The sequence below is a fragment of the Emys orbicularis genome, chromosome 1 (assembly GCF_028017835.1).
Source record: "Emys orbicularis isolate rEmyOrb1 chromosome 1, rEmyOrb1.hap1, whole genome shotgun sequence".
Lineage (NCBI taxonomy): Eukaryota > Metazoa > Chordata > Testudines > Emydidae > Emys > Emys orbicularis.
The window spans coordinates 203912053-203929918 of NC_088683.1; the positions used below are offsets into that span (position 1 = coordinate 203912053).

Sequence of the window (17866 nt, forward strand, 5' to 3'; positions counted from 1 at the left end):
CCCACGTTGTCTCTTTAATATCCAGGGACTGACACAGCTACACAACCACTGCATTTAAAAGTATGAACATAACACACATAATTTACATAAATATTCCATTACCTTTGCAGTTCATTTATTCAATGAAAGACAATACTAGCATGGAAAAAATTAACATTATTCCAATAACAACCATAACTCTGACCTACAACATATAAAATATTTCATAATATACCTACACAGTTATAAATTTCAAGTAGTCAAGTTACACATATTCCTTTGATATATTTGACTAAATTACTTGTAAGCACATCTTACAGGTTAGTATTTGGTTGTTACTGCAATGTGGACAGTGACACATGACAATACTGTCATTAACTGAACTGAACCATAGCTTAACTATAAGTAAAAGAAAAAAAATTTATAGGAATTAATGGGGGCAAACCATACTTCAAAAAGAAGACACCAGAACAAAATGAGAAGATAGTCGATTTGGACAGCACTAATTTTGACAGTGAAAACTATCAAGTAAGCACAATATACCATTGCTGAGTGCAGGACCACCACCACACACACTATGACATAGTAACTTCTATTTCCTGACATTGGTGTTGCAACAATTTGTACAGTGGGGGGTGCTGAGAGCCATTGAACAAAACTGTAAACCCTGCATATGATGCAAACCACTTCAAGCAGGGGGTGTTCCTGCACCCCCAGCACCCCGACTTCCAGCACCCGTTTCCAGGGCACAACATTTTTGAATGTGCGTGTACAGGTGTGGGTGAATTTCCCAATAAAAGGAGCATATCTTTTTAGGGGAGAGGATGACGATTCTAACATACATGAATCACTTCTTCCACAGGTCTACAGCTGTAAGCGAGAAAGCCTATGTGTGTGTGTTTTCCCCCTCCAGTTCCGGCATCAGGCCTTTTCTTAACAAATGGCTAGACCTCTAATAGCAGCACCGGTTGCATTATCAACTGCATACTGAATTGAGTAACAATATTACTTCTAGCTCCTTGGATTTTCAGAGCCCTGCGCAAGAGATTAAATAAATAACAAAAATCTCTACCACCACGGGAGACAGCTATAACAAGCCCACTGTGTCCACAGCTCCGATCGCTGTCTGGAGTACCCCGGCTACATTTTCTGGTTCTTTCCTGAGTTGCCATCAGACAAAGCGCTTTAAAAAAAACCTACCCGCTAGTGCCTGTAAACAATCCCATTCAAAATACGGCCTTTCGCTTACAGCTCCAGATCTCGCACAGATAGCACATGGTAAAGCAAAAACCTCACTTACACCCAAGCCAGGCCCCAGCGGCCAGACTGCTTGCGCTCATCCCCCAGGGACACAGCTGCAGCGCAACCACGTGTTTCCTGCCTCCTCTCCCCCAGTCCCACCCCCAGCTCGGAGCCGTAGGCAGCCAGCAGACACATAGAGAGCTCCACCTCCAGCTCGCTCTCTCCTCTCGCTGTTATCAGGCGGGAGAAGCGTCTGCATCTGTGGGGAGAGCGCCCCGCCCTCTCGGATCGACCCTTCTGGGCTGATGCATAAACACCCTTGGATCTTAGCGTAGGAGCCTGAAGCAGCTAAAGAGGCTGAGCTACGTAGTGCCAGAGGTGAGTTTGCAAGTTGCTTTCTTCATCCTAGCACCCCCTTCCCCAGCGAACCCACTCCCGGGCGGCAGCTTGCATAAAGCGTTCCTTGCAGCCTGCCTTTGCTTGTTACGGAGATCAGGCCGCATTTCTTGTGCAGGGCTGGCCTTAGGGAAAATGGTGCTCTGGGTGAACTTGTATTTTGGTGCCCCAGTCCACATGGGCATGGTGCCTGCTCCCTATGGCCCTTGTGAGCTCCCCCCTGTTGCCCCTAATCCCTGCCTCATCCCCCCTCCTGCACCCCAACCCCTGTGCTGCACTCTCTTTGCTCCTAACCTGTGCACCCCCCTCCTGCGCCCACATTGGGAAATGACCTGGATGCAGGGAGCAGCTGGCATTGCTGCTCGCTCTCCCCCCTCCGATGCTGCTCCTCCACACACCCCTAAGGGCTGTGAGGGGGGGAGCGAGGAGTGACGTCAGGGCTCTGTGCACTTTCCCCACCAGGGTTGCGTAAGGGAAGGACAGGAGAGCAGTAACCCATGCGGGGAAAGTGACCTTGATACATGGAGCGCTTGGTGTTGCTCCTCCCTTCCCCTCCTCCCCACAGCCTCCTAGGGGGGCACGAAGGAACGTGGGGGGTGTCATAGGTTTCACCAGGGCCGGTGGTACCATTAAGGCAAACTAGGCAGTTGCCTAGGGTGCCAAGATTTGGGGGCACCAAAAAGCGGTGCCCCCAATTTTTTTTTTTTTTTTTTTACAGCGTTCCTACGCCCCCTCCCCAAGTGCGCGGTCGCTGCTCCACTTCTCCCGCCTCCCAGGCTTGCAGCGCCAATCAGCTGTTTGGCGCCGCAAGCCTGGGAGGGGAGGAGAATTAGAGCGGGGGCAGCGTGCTCGGGGAGGAGGGTGAGCTGGGGTGGGGAGCTGCCGCACGGCTCTCCGTGTGGGGGGCGCCTCAGGACAGAAGGGGGGAGCTGCCGCGGGGGGGGCGCCTCAGGGCGGGGAGCTGCCGCAGGGCTGGGGGGGGGGGTCGCAAGGTGGAAGTTTCGCCTAGGGTGCAAAACTTCCTTGCACCGGCTCTGGGTTTCACCCCCACTCTGAACTTTAGGGTACAGATGTGAGGACCTGCATGAGAACCCCTAAACTTAATTACCAGCTTAGATTAGTATGCTGCCACCACCAAATCGTTTAAACAACCGTTTGAGTCATTTGGAACTCTGTCTTCCCCCCAAAATATCTCCCTCCCAGGTACTATAACCCTTCCCTGGGTAACCTTGAGAGACTTCTCCACCAATTTCCTGGTGAACACCGATCCAAACCCTTGGATCTTAAAACAAGGAGAAATTAATCATCCCCCCCCCTTTGCTGGCAGGATTTGAGTTTAATTTCCCTTTTCCCCCACCAATTCCTGGTGAGTCCAGATCCAACCCCCTTGGATCTTAAAACAAGGAAAAATCAATCAGGTTCTTAAAAGAAGACTTAATTAAAGAAAGAGAGGTGAAAGGAAAACCTCTGGGAGATTAGCATGCAAGCTATTCTCACAGACAACAGATTCAAAAACACAGAGGATTTCTCTCTGGGCATAAAAACTTAAAGTACACAAAAGAAAACCCAATTTGATTCCCCCTCTATTTCAAAAAGAAGTCACAAAAGGAAATAAACATAAGCTAATTTATTCCTTCTCTAATACTCACTACCCTGGTTGATTCCTGGATCTTTTCACTCCGGCACAGAACTTAATGAAGAGAGCAAAGGAAAAACTTCCATCCTTCCTCTTGAAAAATCTTGTCTCCCCCCCCCCCCCCCCATTGGTTCCTCTGGTCAGGTGTCAGCTAGGCTAGGTGAACTTCTTAACCCTTTACAGGTAAAAGAGGCATTAACCCTTAACTGTCTGTTTATGACAGGGGGGAAGCAGTATCTGTGCATTACTTACCCACCATGTTCCTCTGGCGGGAGGAAGCAGTGACTGGGAGAAATCTGGGTGCCCCCCACAGAGCACTCCCCTGCCAGCTGTTAGCAGCTTCTGACTCTACACTGGCAGTGCATACCTCTGCACTGCCACACAGCGCCCCCTAGGCGATTGCAGGGTAGCTCACCCCCGAGGCCAGCCCTGTCCCTGATTGCCCTAGACCGCTCTTTGGCTCGCATTCATTTGCAAAGCACTTTGAAGAAGCAAGCTACAGGATAAGTGCCGATTGTTCGTTGAAAAACTGGAGACCAACCTTATTTTGCCCAATTATTTCTTGGTTTGGCAACAGGAGAGAAATGTACATTTGCAGAAAATTGCATAGAGAGCGAGCTGGTAGGCGTGCATAGTCACAATAACCAAATATATACACCTATATTCTTTTGCCTGTTGCAGTGAACTTATTTTGCCATCCACTAGCCCAGGAGGATGTCCAGCACCCCAGTAGCTGTGGTGACCGGGGGCAACAAAGGGATTGGATTTGCTATTGTGCAGGCTCTGTGTAAGCAGTTCACTGGGGATGTGTACCTGACAGCCCGGGACCCAGGACGGGGTCAGGCTGCGGTGACAAAGCTGCAGGAGGAGGGACTGAACCCACTTTTCCACCAGCTGGACATCGAAGATCTGCAGAGTATCCGGACTCTGCAGGACTTCCTGAAGGAGAAATACGGAGGGCTGAATGTGCTGGTTAACAACGCAGGGATTGCTTTCAAAGGTACAATGCTGGCTCATTGGCAAGGCTTTGTGAGCTGTAAATTACATGAAGAATGATGAGTAGGTGGTGTCTGCTTTTACAAGAATCATGCTAGCTAGAGAGGCAACCAAGTATGATGATACCTAGCTCATCCCTGTGCCAGCAGAGAGCTGTTCCCAATCTGACATTTTTCTGGTGCTTTGTCAGATCTCATTTTTGATCTTGTCTTCACTGCTGTGTTAGCTCAAGATATAACTCAAATTATATAACCCAACTCCTGATCACACACACACATCTCTAGCTCAAGAGAAGTGGTGCTTTAAACTTGAGCTAGCTGGCCCATCTGGGAGCATGCTCAAGTGCTGCTGAAGTAATGCAGTGGGGAGGCTGCTACTCTGTTACTAAAAGCCAGTCACGCTGTGCAGCTCAAGGGTTGCTTTGCAGAGTGGCTGCTCTCATTCTATCTAGGCATGAGAAATATGGAGATATACCTATCTCATAGAACTGGAAGGGACCCCAAAAGGTCATCGAGTCCAGCCCCCAGCCTTCACTAGCAGGACCAAGTACTGATTTTTGCCCCAGATCCCTAAGTGGCCTCCTCAAGGATTGATTTCACAACCCTGGGTTTAGCAGGCCAATGCTCAAGCCACTGAGCTATCCCTCCCCCAGAGGCAAGGGAGTGTAGATAACTCAATTTAACTCTGCAGGGAACACACCTTTAGGGAGCTATGGTGATGGTGATGAGCACTGTATAAATAAACAGACTATTTAGAAGCTATTCCTGCCAACGTAGTTTCCTCTACTTACTTTGGGAGTCTTAGAAAATATTATAGGACTCTATTTGTCAGGAGGCTTCTTTTGATATTTAGCCTAAATTGTCCTTTCCTTAATTTAATCTCTGATTGCCTCTTGTACCATTTTAAATAATTCCCCTGTGACCTGAATGATGTTGCCCTTCAAATACTGGATTTGGCATTAAACTGATCTGTTGTTGAACGTATTCATGCATAAATCACTATCTCAACAGAAACTTCTCTTTGTAAGGTATATGCATAGTGGAAAGTGCTTGCCATGTAATGACTGTGCACAGAACTCTTTTAATAGTACTGGGGGATTCTAGCAAAGGTTATTTGTCACACATGGTGGATGATACATATTTTTTTGCGACAACTCACAAACTGCAGCCATCTGCCCTGAGCTCTGGGAAAACCTGCTTAAAAAGAGATTTTAAAATGTAGTAAATGTTGATAAAGAACAAAAACTCTTATGTCCTAGTTACAGCTTACATTTCTTATTTGGGAGCTATTATCTTGACTCATCACTGCTTTACCCCTGCTTGATGCTGAAACCATTGAAATCAGTGGTGAATTGGGCCTCATGTCTCAGTGTTAATATACTGGTCAGTATTCTGTAAATAGTGGTGTCCTGGCACATTGCTCAAGAGAACAGGTAAGGTGGTTATTAGCAATGCCTTTAAGGAATATCTCCACTAGTTTAAGCAATAGGTGTTCAGTTACAGCTACTCCTTGGAGTTACCTGCAGGTATGTTGTATCTAGCAAGGGGACTACAACAATTGGTATCTATTTACACTACTTGGAGAGCCCTCATGCTTGTAGAATCAATCCATCCTCATCATCATATCCACTTATTATACTCCACACCTGAATATAGCCACTCTATGAACTTCATACCCTCTTATCTCAATGCCTATACTTTGACCCATCAACCTTTTACCCCCAATCGGGGATATTGCAGATTATGTATTCCTTATGCCACCTGATCTTAAACCAAACTTTGCACCCTCGATAATCTGTACGTTATTCCCTGATAACCAGAAACTTCTATGCTCAAACTCTGTTCACTCTTTTTAACATCATCTTAATAAAATTTTTATTCTGAGTACCTACTACAGAATGACAGTGCTCCCTGTTTCTTCCTTCCCTGCCACAAAGAAACAGGCTTAGTTGCCCCCATTTGCTGCAGTTCTTCAAAAGCTTGATGTTGCCTGCATGGGAATCCTATCTCTGTGCAGCACTCATCATCCTGGCTCACAAACGCGTGCTGAAACTCGACACACCAGCAGCAACAACCCAGCCATTGCCTAATGCGCATGATTGAGCTCTAAATCTGTATAAAGAATGCAGCTCCCTGCCCTGTTTTGAGGCATCAGTTGTATCATCAGCTCTTGTGGGGGGAGCACAGAACCCTAAACTAAGAGTTCTTAGCAGGTGAAAATCTTCTCAATCTTCCACTAATCTAATATTGCATATTTGGGCCTTTGCATTTTAAAATGTTAATCTTTGCAGCACTGTGTACCTGTTACTTTTCTGCACTTTCTCTGGTAAACATCTGCTTCCTAATTTATACAGAAATGACTACTGTAGAAGGAATTAGGATTAACTCTAGTTTTCAGAGACCTGTATTTTCCCATTAACCTGTGAGCATAACTTCAATGTTATATATTTTTCTTCTCCCTATGAACAGTTGCTGATACCACTCCATTTGCTGTTCAAGCAGAGGTTACAATGAGGACCAACTTTTTTGCAACAAGGGACGTCTGCACGGAGTTGCTACCCCTCATAAAGCCTCATGGTAAGTATAACCTAACAAATACCAAAGTATCATTGAGAATAACTCTTGCTTCTCACAAGGGGGCAAACCCTACCCTCTGTTAGGAATTGGCTGCTCACAGGAGTACCAGTGCGTTTCTGTTGCATCAAAAGTAAGAAGACAAGAATAGCTTGCATGCACGTCTTGACACACAGAATGTCTCTGCTTTTTAATCTAAAGTTGCTTCTATTCCAATCCCTTTCTTTACTAATGGTTTATTCCGGAGGTGCTTATCTGTGCCATGATGCAGAAATGAAGGATTGTCAATTGCCTCATCTGTCCTTGCTTCAGGCAGGAGGAAATGGGGATATTTCAATGTTCTGCTTGCTCACAAAAATGGAGCACTGAGGCTGAGTTCAGTGTGCTGTACAGGCTTGCACCCACAGTCACTGAAGAAACCTAGCTCCCTAGTCTTGTTGCTGTCTCCCTGCAGAGAAGTTTCACTCTATGTACACTGCAGCCCTTGTTTTGGGAGCTGACACATTTGCCAGCATCGGGTATGCCATTAGAAATACCATATTATTTTGAAAGGTAGTGAAAATCATCCCATGTGGCGATAAATGCTACAGGATGAAAGAGTTGTGTAGGTCCACATAATAATGGTAAACAGAATGGGAGAGGCCAGGATGAGACATACTAAACTCACAAATATAACACAGTTTTATTATCAACAGACAGATGATCTGTGCTTCACTGTGCGCGCAGCAGTTCTGTTTTCCCAGCTGAACCTCTGGGAATGTCTTAGAACCCTGTGACGTCACAGGTGGAGATGTTTGAAAGGGACATAGGTCAAACTTTCCCCAAAATCTAGGTTTTGTAAAAACTTGTTTATACAACACCAAAAACCAGTAGAAAAGGTTCCATGGCTTTGTTCAAAACCAACAAACATTCCCATACTATAAAGATAAATGATCTTGAAAGGATATCTGTACTTATTTAGATACAGTTTTTATTTCTGGAGGGTGTATTTGGGTTTTTAAGAGACAACTCCTCTTTTCAGCACACATCCCAGATAATGACTCTGTCCACTGAGGAACCCTACAGAAGGAAGGAATCCCACACACATTCAATATATGGGAGGATTGGCTGACCGAGATGTGCAGTTGCAGAATCAGTCGTCATCTTCCCTTTTCCCCCACCCCGATGCTGGGACACACATTGCACTCTGTTGTGTGTTTGGTTTGCAGATCCCCTTCATGGGCTCCATACAGCCTGCTTCCCCCCCAGTGCAGTGGAACCATATTGCTTCTGTTGCATTCAAGGCCCTCCTTACCTGTAGGTAGGATTCTTTCCCTAGGAATTTTGAGAGACCTCTTCATTCATACCAATTTAAAGTAGAAGGGAGAACAGTTCCTATCAAAAGTCCCATGCCCCAATTTTGCAAACACTGCTGAGGGGAGGGTTTACTCTTGTACATAGGCCCATTTCTGTTGTTGGTTTTTTTTTGTTTTTTTTTTTAAATGGGATTATTCATGGAAGCATGGTGTTTGGTAGTGAGTGTTTGCAGGATCAGGATTTGTTTGTTTATTCAGAAATATCCCTATTTAAAATTGTAGCGGTGGGACATATCAAATATTTGCTAGCAATTCTATTACATCCAACAGTGTGATTTGGTTTGGTTTTTAAACTGTTGTTTTGAAAAGCAATCACCATACATAGACCTTCGTGGAGCACTTTTCAGGATCAAGACCTAATATTGTGTATGGGCATGTTTATTTTATATATTTATTTATAATTTTCTTTTAATAGGCAGAGTAGTGAATGTATCTAGCACGGTAAGTGTATCAGCTCTGGCAAGATGTAGCCAGGATCTGCAGCAGAAGTTTCGTAGTGACACAATCACTGAGGAGGAGCTAGTGAAACTCATGACAAAGTTTGTGGAGGATACCAAGAACGGAGTGCATGAGAAGGAGGGCTGGCCAAATACCGCTTACGGTGTGTCCAAAATTGGAGTCACGGTCTTGTCCAGAATCCAGGCCCGGAAGTTGAACGAGGAAAGGAAAGCTGATCGAATTCTTCTAAATGCCTGTTGCCCTGGATGGGTGAGAACCGACATGGCAGGTCCCAATGCCACTAAAAGTCCAGATGAGGGAGCCGAGACTCCAGTTTATTTAGCCCTTTTAGCCCCTGATGCTGATGGGCCTCATGGGCAGTTCGTTAGTGAAAAGAAAGTGCAAAAGTGGTAATCCTTTATTTGTATATGTGAGATGCAGTCCAGAAACAATATCAGATATTACTGATTTATTGTTGGTACCAATAATAATTAAGCATCTGTAAATGTCTTTGCCATTTCTAATATCTTATTAGGGTTTATAGAATATACACAAGGTTTCTGCTATTGCAAAATAATTGCAGTTTGGAATAATGCATGAATTAAATTGTGCCTTTAATTTAGTTTTTAAAGGTATGAAGTGTTGAAATAAAAAAGTATAGTTTAATAAGCTAAAATACATTTGTTGAAATTTATATTCTCTTTAGTGGGGGGGGGGGAGAGGTGTGTTCTTTTTAGTGATTTCACATACTGTTCCTGGTGAGATTATGATATCTAACTATTTGATCTTAAAAGTAACCATAACCGTTTGGAATAGAAAGTCATTCCATTTTAAGTGAGATGGCAAAGATGGATGACTAACTCTTCAGTATGTAGGGCTTCATTCTGCTCCCACTGAAGTCAGCAGCAAAATCCCATTGACTTCAATGAGAATAGGATCCAGCCGGGACACTCAATCTTCTGAAGCTAAAGAGTAGTTTGATAATTCAAAGTAAAGGCTTGGAGATACTAGATCTATAGTCAGATTCACCCTGAGAGTAATTTTTAGCCCATTGTAAATTAATTCACATTTTGTATTTATTCTCATGCCCACAGTGAATTAATAAATTCAGGTAGTCATAGCCTTTTGTCCACAGCTTCAGAATAAATTAACCTAGTTCCTATGGTAACAAAAAAAAAAATAGGGTAACATTTATTGCTGATTTTCACCTCTCTTCTAATACTACAAAACATGAACAGTTCAACTGCTTGATAAGTGCCATGTAAACAAATAATTTTAATTTATTGCAGCTCTATGCTGAATGCCCTGACCAATACACCCAAGAGAAGCAGTGCGAACTTTTTTTTTTTTTTTTTTTAAGTATTTTTATAATTCTTTCTCCCAAACTTTCATCCCCAGGCTTCTATGCACAGATTGAGTTGTAAGGATAGCAGATAAACCTGATTTATCAGGATTATTTTAGATTGTAACTTCATTAGGACAGGGACTGTCTCTTACTATGCATTTGTACAATGGGGCCTTACATTTATGCCTAACACAGTGACACTTTGACTGAGGTTCACGAGCCACAAGTGGCTGTTTAATGCGTCTCGTGCGGCTCTTTGCAGCACATGATATTAAAACGCAGTGTGATTTAATTATTAGCCCATCAGGAGGTTCTTACTATGTTAACAACCAATTAAGTTATCAACTTGCACTAAATTATTAACTTATTTGCTGTGAGAATATTCTAGATATATAAAACTAAATATTTCCCCTGTCATTCATACTACTGTGGCTCTTCTTGGTAATGTTGATTGCTAATTTAGCTCCTGAACCACTGAGATCTGAGTATCACTGCTGTATTAAATATAATTTAATAATAATACCAAATGGAAAAACTTATTCAAAGTGCCTCCCAGGCATACTCCGCAACACAGAAATACCACTCATCTGGCCTTGTCCAATGCTTGTGATCTGAGCATAAACAAGCACACTCCCAAATGAAATAGTGGAAGTGAAGCCATCTATTATTGCAGCTTTACTATATTTCTGCATATTATACCCACTTTCTGTTTCACCCAGGCACCAAAAATATGAGAACACAGGTGTATGTTGGGGTGGTTTCTGAGACCTCATCAACTTGGTTCCCAAGAACTCCACTCTACTCCAAATTCATTACTGAGGTTTCTTTACTGGCACACAATCAAACTATACTTGAGTAGATCAGGATGAAGAATGGGAGTGGGTACAAGGGATAGCACACATCCAAACCTCCTTCCTTAATGTAGATTTACACTTCACATTACATTCACTATACATTGCAACACATGTGAGATTGGCTTGGTTACTTTGGAGGAACCAATCTCTGTACAGCATGCTCTGTCCACATGGTATCCATGTTTGACTTGACTTTACTTTTTGCCTCATCTTTACGCTCCCAATTTCTCTTGTCCATTGGTATCTTGTTCTTAGTAAATGGTTCCCTAGGTGTTCCCCCACTTATATTAACGAGCTCAGACATTCTGTCTTTTAGCTTACTGATCCATTTGCTTATTTTAGCACAAACATTTCATTTTCAGCCTGCTGATCCAGTTACCTCCCTAATCCTGTCTTCCAAAAAATGAGGCTTCCCCTATATTCAATTACGTATGTCAAGCCATCTTCTATTCCATTGCTTTTCTTCTTTTTGTTTCTTTTCTCCATAATTATTCATTTCATTTGTATCATCTTCCTGTCTTTCTGTGCCTTCTTCCTAAGTTTATTACCTTGCAACACATTCCCAATAGTTGTAATTATTTGAATCCCCATAAATACTAGGCTCAAACTACGAACCAGGAGGTGTAAGATCACAACCTATGGTATAGTCCACCAGGATATAATCCCACATTGTAAGATTGCTATGCCTGTGAAGCAGCCTTCTGTAATTTTAACTTTGCTTTTTTTTTAAATTGAATTGTAAAAAAACTGGTACAAAATAGATTTTTTTCCCCATTTATCACCACAGGAAATGTAGGTGTAAAACAACACATAGGCCAATTAAAATAACATTTCCTAGGTCCATACCAGAAGTGGTCCTTTTCAGCCACCATGCAATACTTATCAGTTTTTACTTTACTAACTTTCCAGCATCTCAACTGTATTGTGCAATTTGTTCCCCAAAGTGAACCTACATGCCAGTGCCTCTATCTGTAAGATAGTACACCTGCACATATAAGTGTCTGCTAGATGCAAACAGCAGACAAGACCTTGCACTGTCTTGCAATAATATTTGGGGAGGGAAAACAAATTTCTTCCACACCGTTTGGGTTGTAATGGTCTCACATTTAACTTCATTGTATTGGACCCTTGTTAATTTTCTTCTATTGCACCAACTGCTGTCACCTCTCTTGTATCCAATTTTTGACTTTTCTGTGGTGATAAAAGAGGATAAGTTTTCTTGCTCCCTATCACTTAAGGCTGCTTTTACGTTGTATAGTATGTAACTAGAGCCAGATTTACACCTTATACGCCCCTAGGCACAGCATCTTCAGCGCACCCCCTGCCTACAGCTGACATTTGTGCTTTCTGTAAAAAATTAAAGGAAAAGAAATATAAATGATAATTTAAATACAGTAGAACCTCAAAGATACAAACATCGGAGTTAGGGCAGCAGCGCAGACAAAAAAAAAAAAGCAAATACTGTACTGCCTCAAGGCTCAGGGCTTAAGCCACAGCGGGTTGGGACTGCAGCTGCGGGGGGGATGGGTTGGGGTTCCAGGCTTCCGACCCTCAGGAGTACCAGGGCTCAGCGCTTTAGACTGGGGGGAGCACTGGGGCTCGGGGTTTCAGCCCCATGGCTCTGCTCCCGGTTTTAACCCTACATGGGGCGCCAGGGCTCGGGGCTTTAGCTACACGGGGAGCGCCGGTTTCAGCCCCTGTGCTCCCCCAGTAACTAAAGCCCTGAGCACCCCTCTACCCCACTGAAAGTGGGAGCGGAGCCATGGGGAGCCCCAAGCCCCGGTGCCCCCTGCGGAGCTGAAGCCGGGATCGGGCTTGCAGGGCTGAAGGCCCGACCCCAGTGCTCTCCCCAGCTCTAAAGCGCTGAGCCCCAGTGCTCCCACAGGGCAAAAGCCTTGTGCCCCCATCCAGAGCCCTGGTCCCCAAGAGTTAGAAGCCTCGACTCTCTCCCCTCTCCCCCTGCCCTCACCCCCCCCACACCCTGCGGTTGCAACCCCAGCTGCCCCCCCCCCCCACGTCGCTGAAGTCCGTAACCTCTTCTTCAGAGTTATGGAACATTCCAGAGTTACTGTAACTCTGAGGTTCTGCTCTACTAACTTTTAGGCGCCCCTAGAACACCAGCACCCCTAGGCACATGCCTACTGTGCCTAATTAGAAATCCGGCCCTGCATGTAACCCCCACATACTACCCATGATATTATTATGAAAACACATAGACTTACTACCAGACTTTTAAAAAAGTAATTACAACATATTGTATACAGTCAACAAAGTTTCATTAATGAGTCCTTAATTTTGCTTATTCAGGGGATGCAGTACTTTAGTTGCTATCTTCTGCTGAAATGCTTCGTCATGTTCCCACAGCATATCTGTCAGCTTGGTTTCTGACTAACATACCAATTTCAAACAGTCCAGTTCCCAGGCCAGTCCTATTAATTTTTTTCAGTGTAGTTGCCCCATCCCCACCTTGGCAGTTTTACACATTTTAAATTATACCTTATTGTCCAAAAAGTTTTTTTTCAACAGTTCTAAACCAGATTCCACCAATTTTTAGTGGGCACAGTCCTTTAGGTAACTGTAGATTGGTAAAAGGTAATAACACTGACATAAATAAAATGAACATTTTGGTACAATATTTCCTAAACCATTTGGACCTATTTCCAGTCTAGGATTTTTTATTTTTACAAAACTGCACCATACAGTTTGTGTTTACTCCCTTAGTAAAATTTATGTTTACACTACAGTTAAACAGAACTTTGGATAGGATTTCAATGGTTAGAGGTTTTGTAATGTTGTTGAATGGCCACTGCACCATTCAAAGTAGCTCCATCATCCATAATTAATTACCTGTTAAAACAGAATTTGGGTGGCACTTTCAAATAGGATTTTGGTGGTTGGGTTTCACTCCTTCTTACATTTACTGATTTTCCCGGGTGCTGGGTTGGTTTCAGCTTTTGTGGCACACAGCCACCTGAAAAACAAAATACAACCTATTGTGGCTCTTCTTTGGAGCCCTTATTGGCAGGGCCGGTGCAAGGATGTTTCGCGCCCTAGGCGAAACTTCCACCTTACGCCCGCGCCCCCGCCCTGAGGCGCTCTCCCCCTCCGCCCTGAGGCGCTCCCCCTGCGGCAGCTCCCCACCCTCTGCCCTGAGGCACCCCCCCCCCAGCCCCAGCTCACCCCTGCTCCGCCTCCACCCCGAGCACGCCATCGCTGCTTCACTTCTCCCGCCTCCCAGGCTTGCGGCGCCTAAGCCGATTGGCACCGCAAGCCTGGGAGGCGGGAGAAGTGAAGCAGCTCACCCCTGCTCCGCCTCCACCCCAAGCACGCCGTGGCTGCTTCACTTCTCCCGCCTCCCAGGCTTGCGGTGCCAATCGGCTTAGGCGCCGCAAGCCTGGGAGGCGGGAGAAGTGAAGCAGCGACGGCGTGCTCAGGGAGGAGGCGGGGCAGGGGTGAGCTGGGCCGGGGAGTTTCCCTGCGTGCCGCCCCCCTGCCCTTACTTGCTGCAGGCGGCCCTCCCCGCGCTCCCCTGCCCCAGCTCCCTCCGCCTAAATGCTGGCGGCGACCGGGGCGGCCGAAGAAAATGGCGCCCCCCAAATCCTAGCGCCCTAGGCGACCGCCTAGGTCGCCTAAATGGTTGCACCAGCCCTGCTTATTGGATTTTAATTAAGTACCATGTCTTGTTTACATTTCTTTTACCCCTTTTACTGTGTAAATTGCACGTGTAATAGAAATGTACATTCCTTTCATAATTTAACCTCTACTTTTTACTTGCTATAACATATTAGGCATATCAATGTAATTATATATAATTACTATTATTAATAATTACTTTTCTTCTGCAGCTCTTTTAGCTGTTCCTTTATTACTGAAAAAGTATACAGGGTCTCTTCTCCATAATCCTGGGTGTGGCTGCCCTTTAAGTCCCTAGTTTTATTTACTAATTTGTATTTAACATTTACAACTTAATTTAAAAAATGTTAAATGTTGTAAAAGTATTAAGACACCCCAAGTGTTAACTAACAAAGTTAAGGCTGCCAGGAAACACTGGCTGCTGCCCAAAGAGTGTCTGTGTCAGCTTTGCAAACCTTGAATGAAAGATTCAGATGGATTTTTAGTGGAATCTTTTGAAAGCCAATTCCATTTACATGTACATTTTACATTTTCTTTTTAAATAGATGTTTTCTTAAATTCTGAGGTTCCTTGCTATGTTGTATTTATGTATGTTTATTATGAGAGACCAAATAAATATTTTAAACTTGCTAGGTTTAGCCTTGCCAGCTGACCCTTTGAACTTCCTTCTTTTCTAAAATGGCTTTATAGTCCTGAAGTTTTCCTTTTGTAAAGTGCAAGTTATGACACATTTAAGTTGCTTACATTTCTGTAACCCTTCTGCCAGGTTGAGGCGGCAGCAACAAGAGTTTACATCTCTAAACTGCAATGTTCATATTTTATACAAAGCTTTGAATCAGGGCTGTCAATCACAGTTAACGCAAGTGATTAACACAAAACAAATTAACTAGATTTTAAAAGTCATAATTAATCTCAGTTTTAATCACACTGTTAAACAATAATAGAATACCAATTTAAATTACAAAGTGCTCACTTTATATTATTACAAATATTTGCACTGTAAAAAAGATAAAAGAAATAATATTTTTCAATTCACCATATACCAGTCCACTCGGTCTTACTTCTTGTTCAATCAATCTCTAAGACAAACAAGTTTGTTTACATTTATGGGAGGTAATACTGCCTGCTTCTTATTTACAATGGCACCAGAAAATGAGAACTGGCATTCACATGGCACTTTTGTAGCCGGCATTGCAAGGTATTTATGTACCAGATATGCTACACATTCATGCTTCCACTTGTAGGCACTAAAGATTTACATTGTTTTGTTTTGAGTTCAGTTATGTTAAAAAAAAAAAATCTACATTTGTAAGTTATACTTTCACAATAAAGAGATTGCTCTACAGTACTTGTATGAGATGACTTGAAAAATATTTTCTTTTTTACAGTGCAAATATTTATAATCAAAAATAATAATATAAAGTGAGCACTGTACACTTTGTATTCTGTGTTGTAATTGAAATCAATATATTTGAAAATGTAGAAAAACATCCAAAAGTGTTTATAATACATTTAAATTGATATTCTATTATTGTTTAACAGTATGATTAAAACTGCAATTAATTGGGATTATTTTTAATCTCACAATTAATTGTGATTATTTTTTTTAATTGTTTGACAGCCCTACTTTGAATAAGTTCTTCACAGGCAAGATAACTTTTTTGGCCTGGGCTCTTATAACTGTTGTATCTTAGCTACGTTTTGTTTTACTGCTGTTTTCTCTCCTTTATTTTTCTTCTGTATCTAAGCTGAGACTGTACTAAGATCACTGTTTTTCTGGCAGGCAATTCCAGCTGCTGTTTCATTTATTTTTTCCTTTAATTAGCACTACAATTTTTTACCTCCCTTTTCTGTGCCAACGTTACATTCCTACTAGTACATTTGGAAGCAGTTAAGCCAGACAGAAATCGCTGTTTCCTTTAGTGATTTCAGCTCAATCATCCATAGTAAGCCAATTTCAGTCAGATTGTCTCTGTACCTGCAGCAACTAGCATAATTGCTCATTTACAGACACATTCATTGGGAAGGGTCCATTTCCTTCAAAATGGCTGTCAAGGCTTCTCAGGAGGGAAAAGCACATACTATAGTCATGGTAGTTGTCACTACTGACCTCCCCTTTGCATAGTTTGTTTGATTACTAAAGATTTCACCAGGCAGGACTGCGCCATATTATATTGCCATAACTGGCTTTCATTCTCAAACCAAGCACTCTCTTTTCTTTAACACTTTTACTCTTTAACATTTCCCCAACCCCGACTGTTCAGTTCCCTTGGAACTCTGCAGTGTTAATTTGTGCAAAAGCTCCTTTAAGTCCTTACTCTTTTTCCTTAAATCACTTACTTATCTGACACATGTCTCAGCTAGGGTAAGCAGATGCCCCAATTTTATAGGGACAGTCCTGATTTTTGGGTCTTTTTCTTATATAGGCTCCTATTACCCCCCACCCCCGATTCCGATTTTTCACACTTGCTGTCTGGTCACCCTAGTCTCAGCTGAATTCTTTCGGTGGCTCTAAACTTATTTTTTATGTTTTTTGCATTTATTTCTTAATTTAGTACACTTTGGAAAGCTGTACTCCCTAAATCAGGGGTGGGAAAACTACAGCCCACGGGACGGATCCGGCCCACCAGCCGTTTTAAGCCGACCCTCAAACTCCCTCTGGGGAACGGGGTCTGGGACTTGCCCCGTTCCGGCGCTCCAGCTGGGGCACAGGGTCGGGGGCCGTTCCACACGGCTCCCGGAAGCAGTGGCATGGCCCCCCTCCGGCGCTCCAATGGGAGATGCAGGGCGGTGCCTGCGGATGGGGCAGCGTGCAGAGCCGCGGGGCAGTGTGCAGCCGCCTAGCTGCGCCTCCACATAGGACCCCGAGAAGGGACATGCTGCTGCTTCCGGGAGCCGCTTGCGGTAAGCGCGGCCTGGAGCCTGCATCCCTGAGCCTCCTCCCACCCCCTAACCCCCCGCCCCAGGCCTGATCCCCCTCCTGCCCTCTGAACCTCTTGATCCCAGCCTGGAGCACCCTCCTGCATCCCAAACCCCTCATCCCCAGCCCCACCCCAGAGCCCACACCCCCAGCTGGAGCCTGCACCCCTTCCCGCACCCCAACCCCTTGCCCCAGCCCTGATCCCCCTCCTGCCCTCAGAACCCCTCAATCCCAGCCCAGAGCACCCTCCTACACCCCAAACTCCTCATCCCCAGCCCCACCCCCCCAGCCGGAGCCTTCACCCCCCTCCTCCACATCCCACTACCCCACCCTAGCCCGGAGCCCCCTTCCACACCCTGAATTCCTCATTTTTGGCCCCACCCCAGAGCCCGCACCCCCAACCAGAGCCCTCACCCCCTCCTAATCCCAATTTTCAGAGCATTCATGGCCCACCATACAATTTCTATTCACAGATATGGCCCTCGGGCCAAAAAGTTTG

At 44.3% G+C, this 17866-nt stretch overlaps 1 protein-coding gene across 1 annotated transcript; it reads left to right on the plus strand.

Moving 5' to 3' along the window:
• The first annotated feature begins 1412 nt into the window (after positions 1 to 1412).
• On the plus strand, positions 1413 to 9291 carry LOC135878357 (carbonyl reductase [NADPH] 1-like). Its single transcript, XM_065404000.1, has 4 exons — positions 1413 to 1599; positions 3935 to 4253; positions 6718 to 6825; positions 8593 to 9291. Exons 2-4 carry the CDS (start codon positions 3968 to 3970, stop codon positions 9027 to 9029), a joined length of 831 nt encoding a protein of 276 aa, XP_065260072.1. The 5' UTR covers positions 1413 to 1599; positions 3935 to 3967; the 3' UTR covers positions 9030 to 9291.
• Positions 9292 to 17866: the final 8575 nt, after the last annotated feature.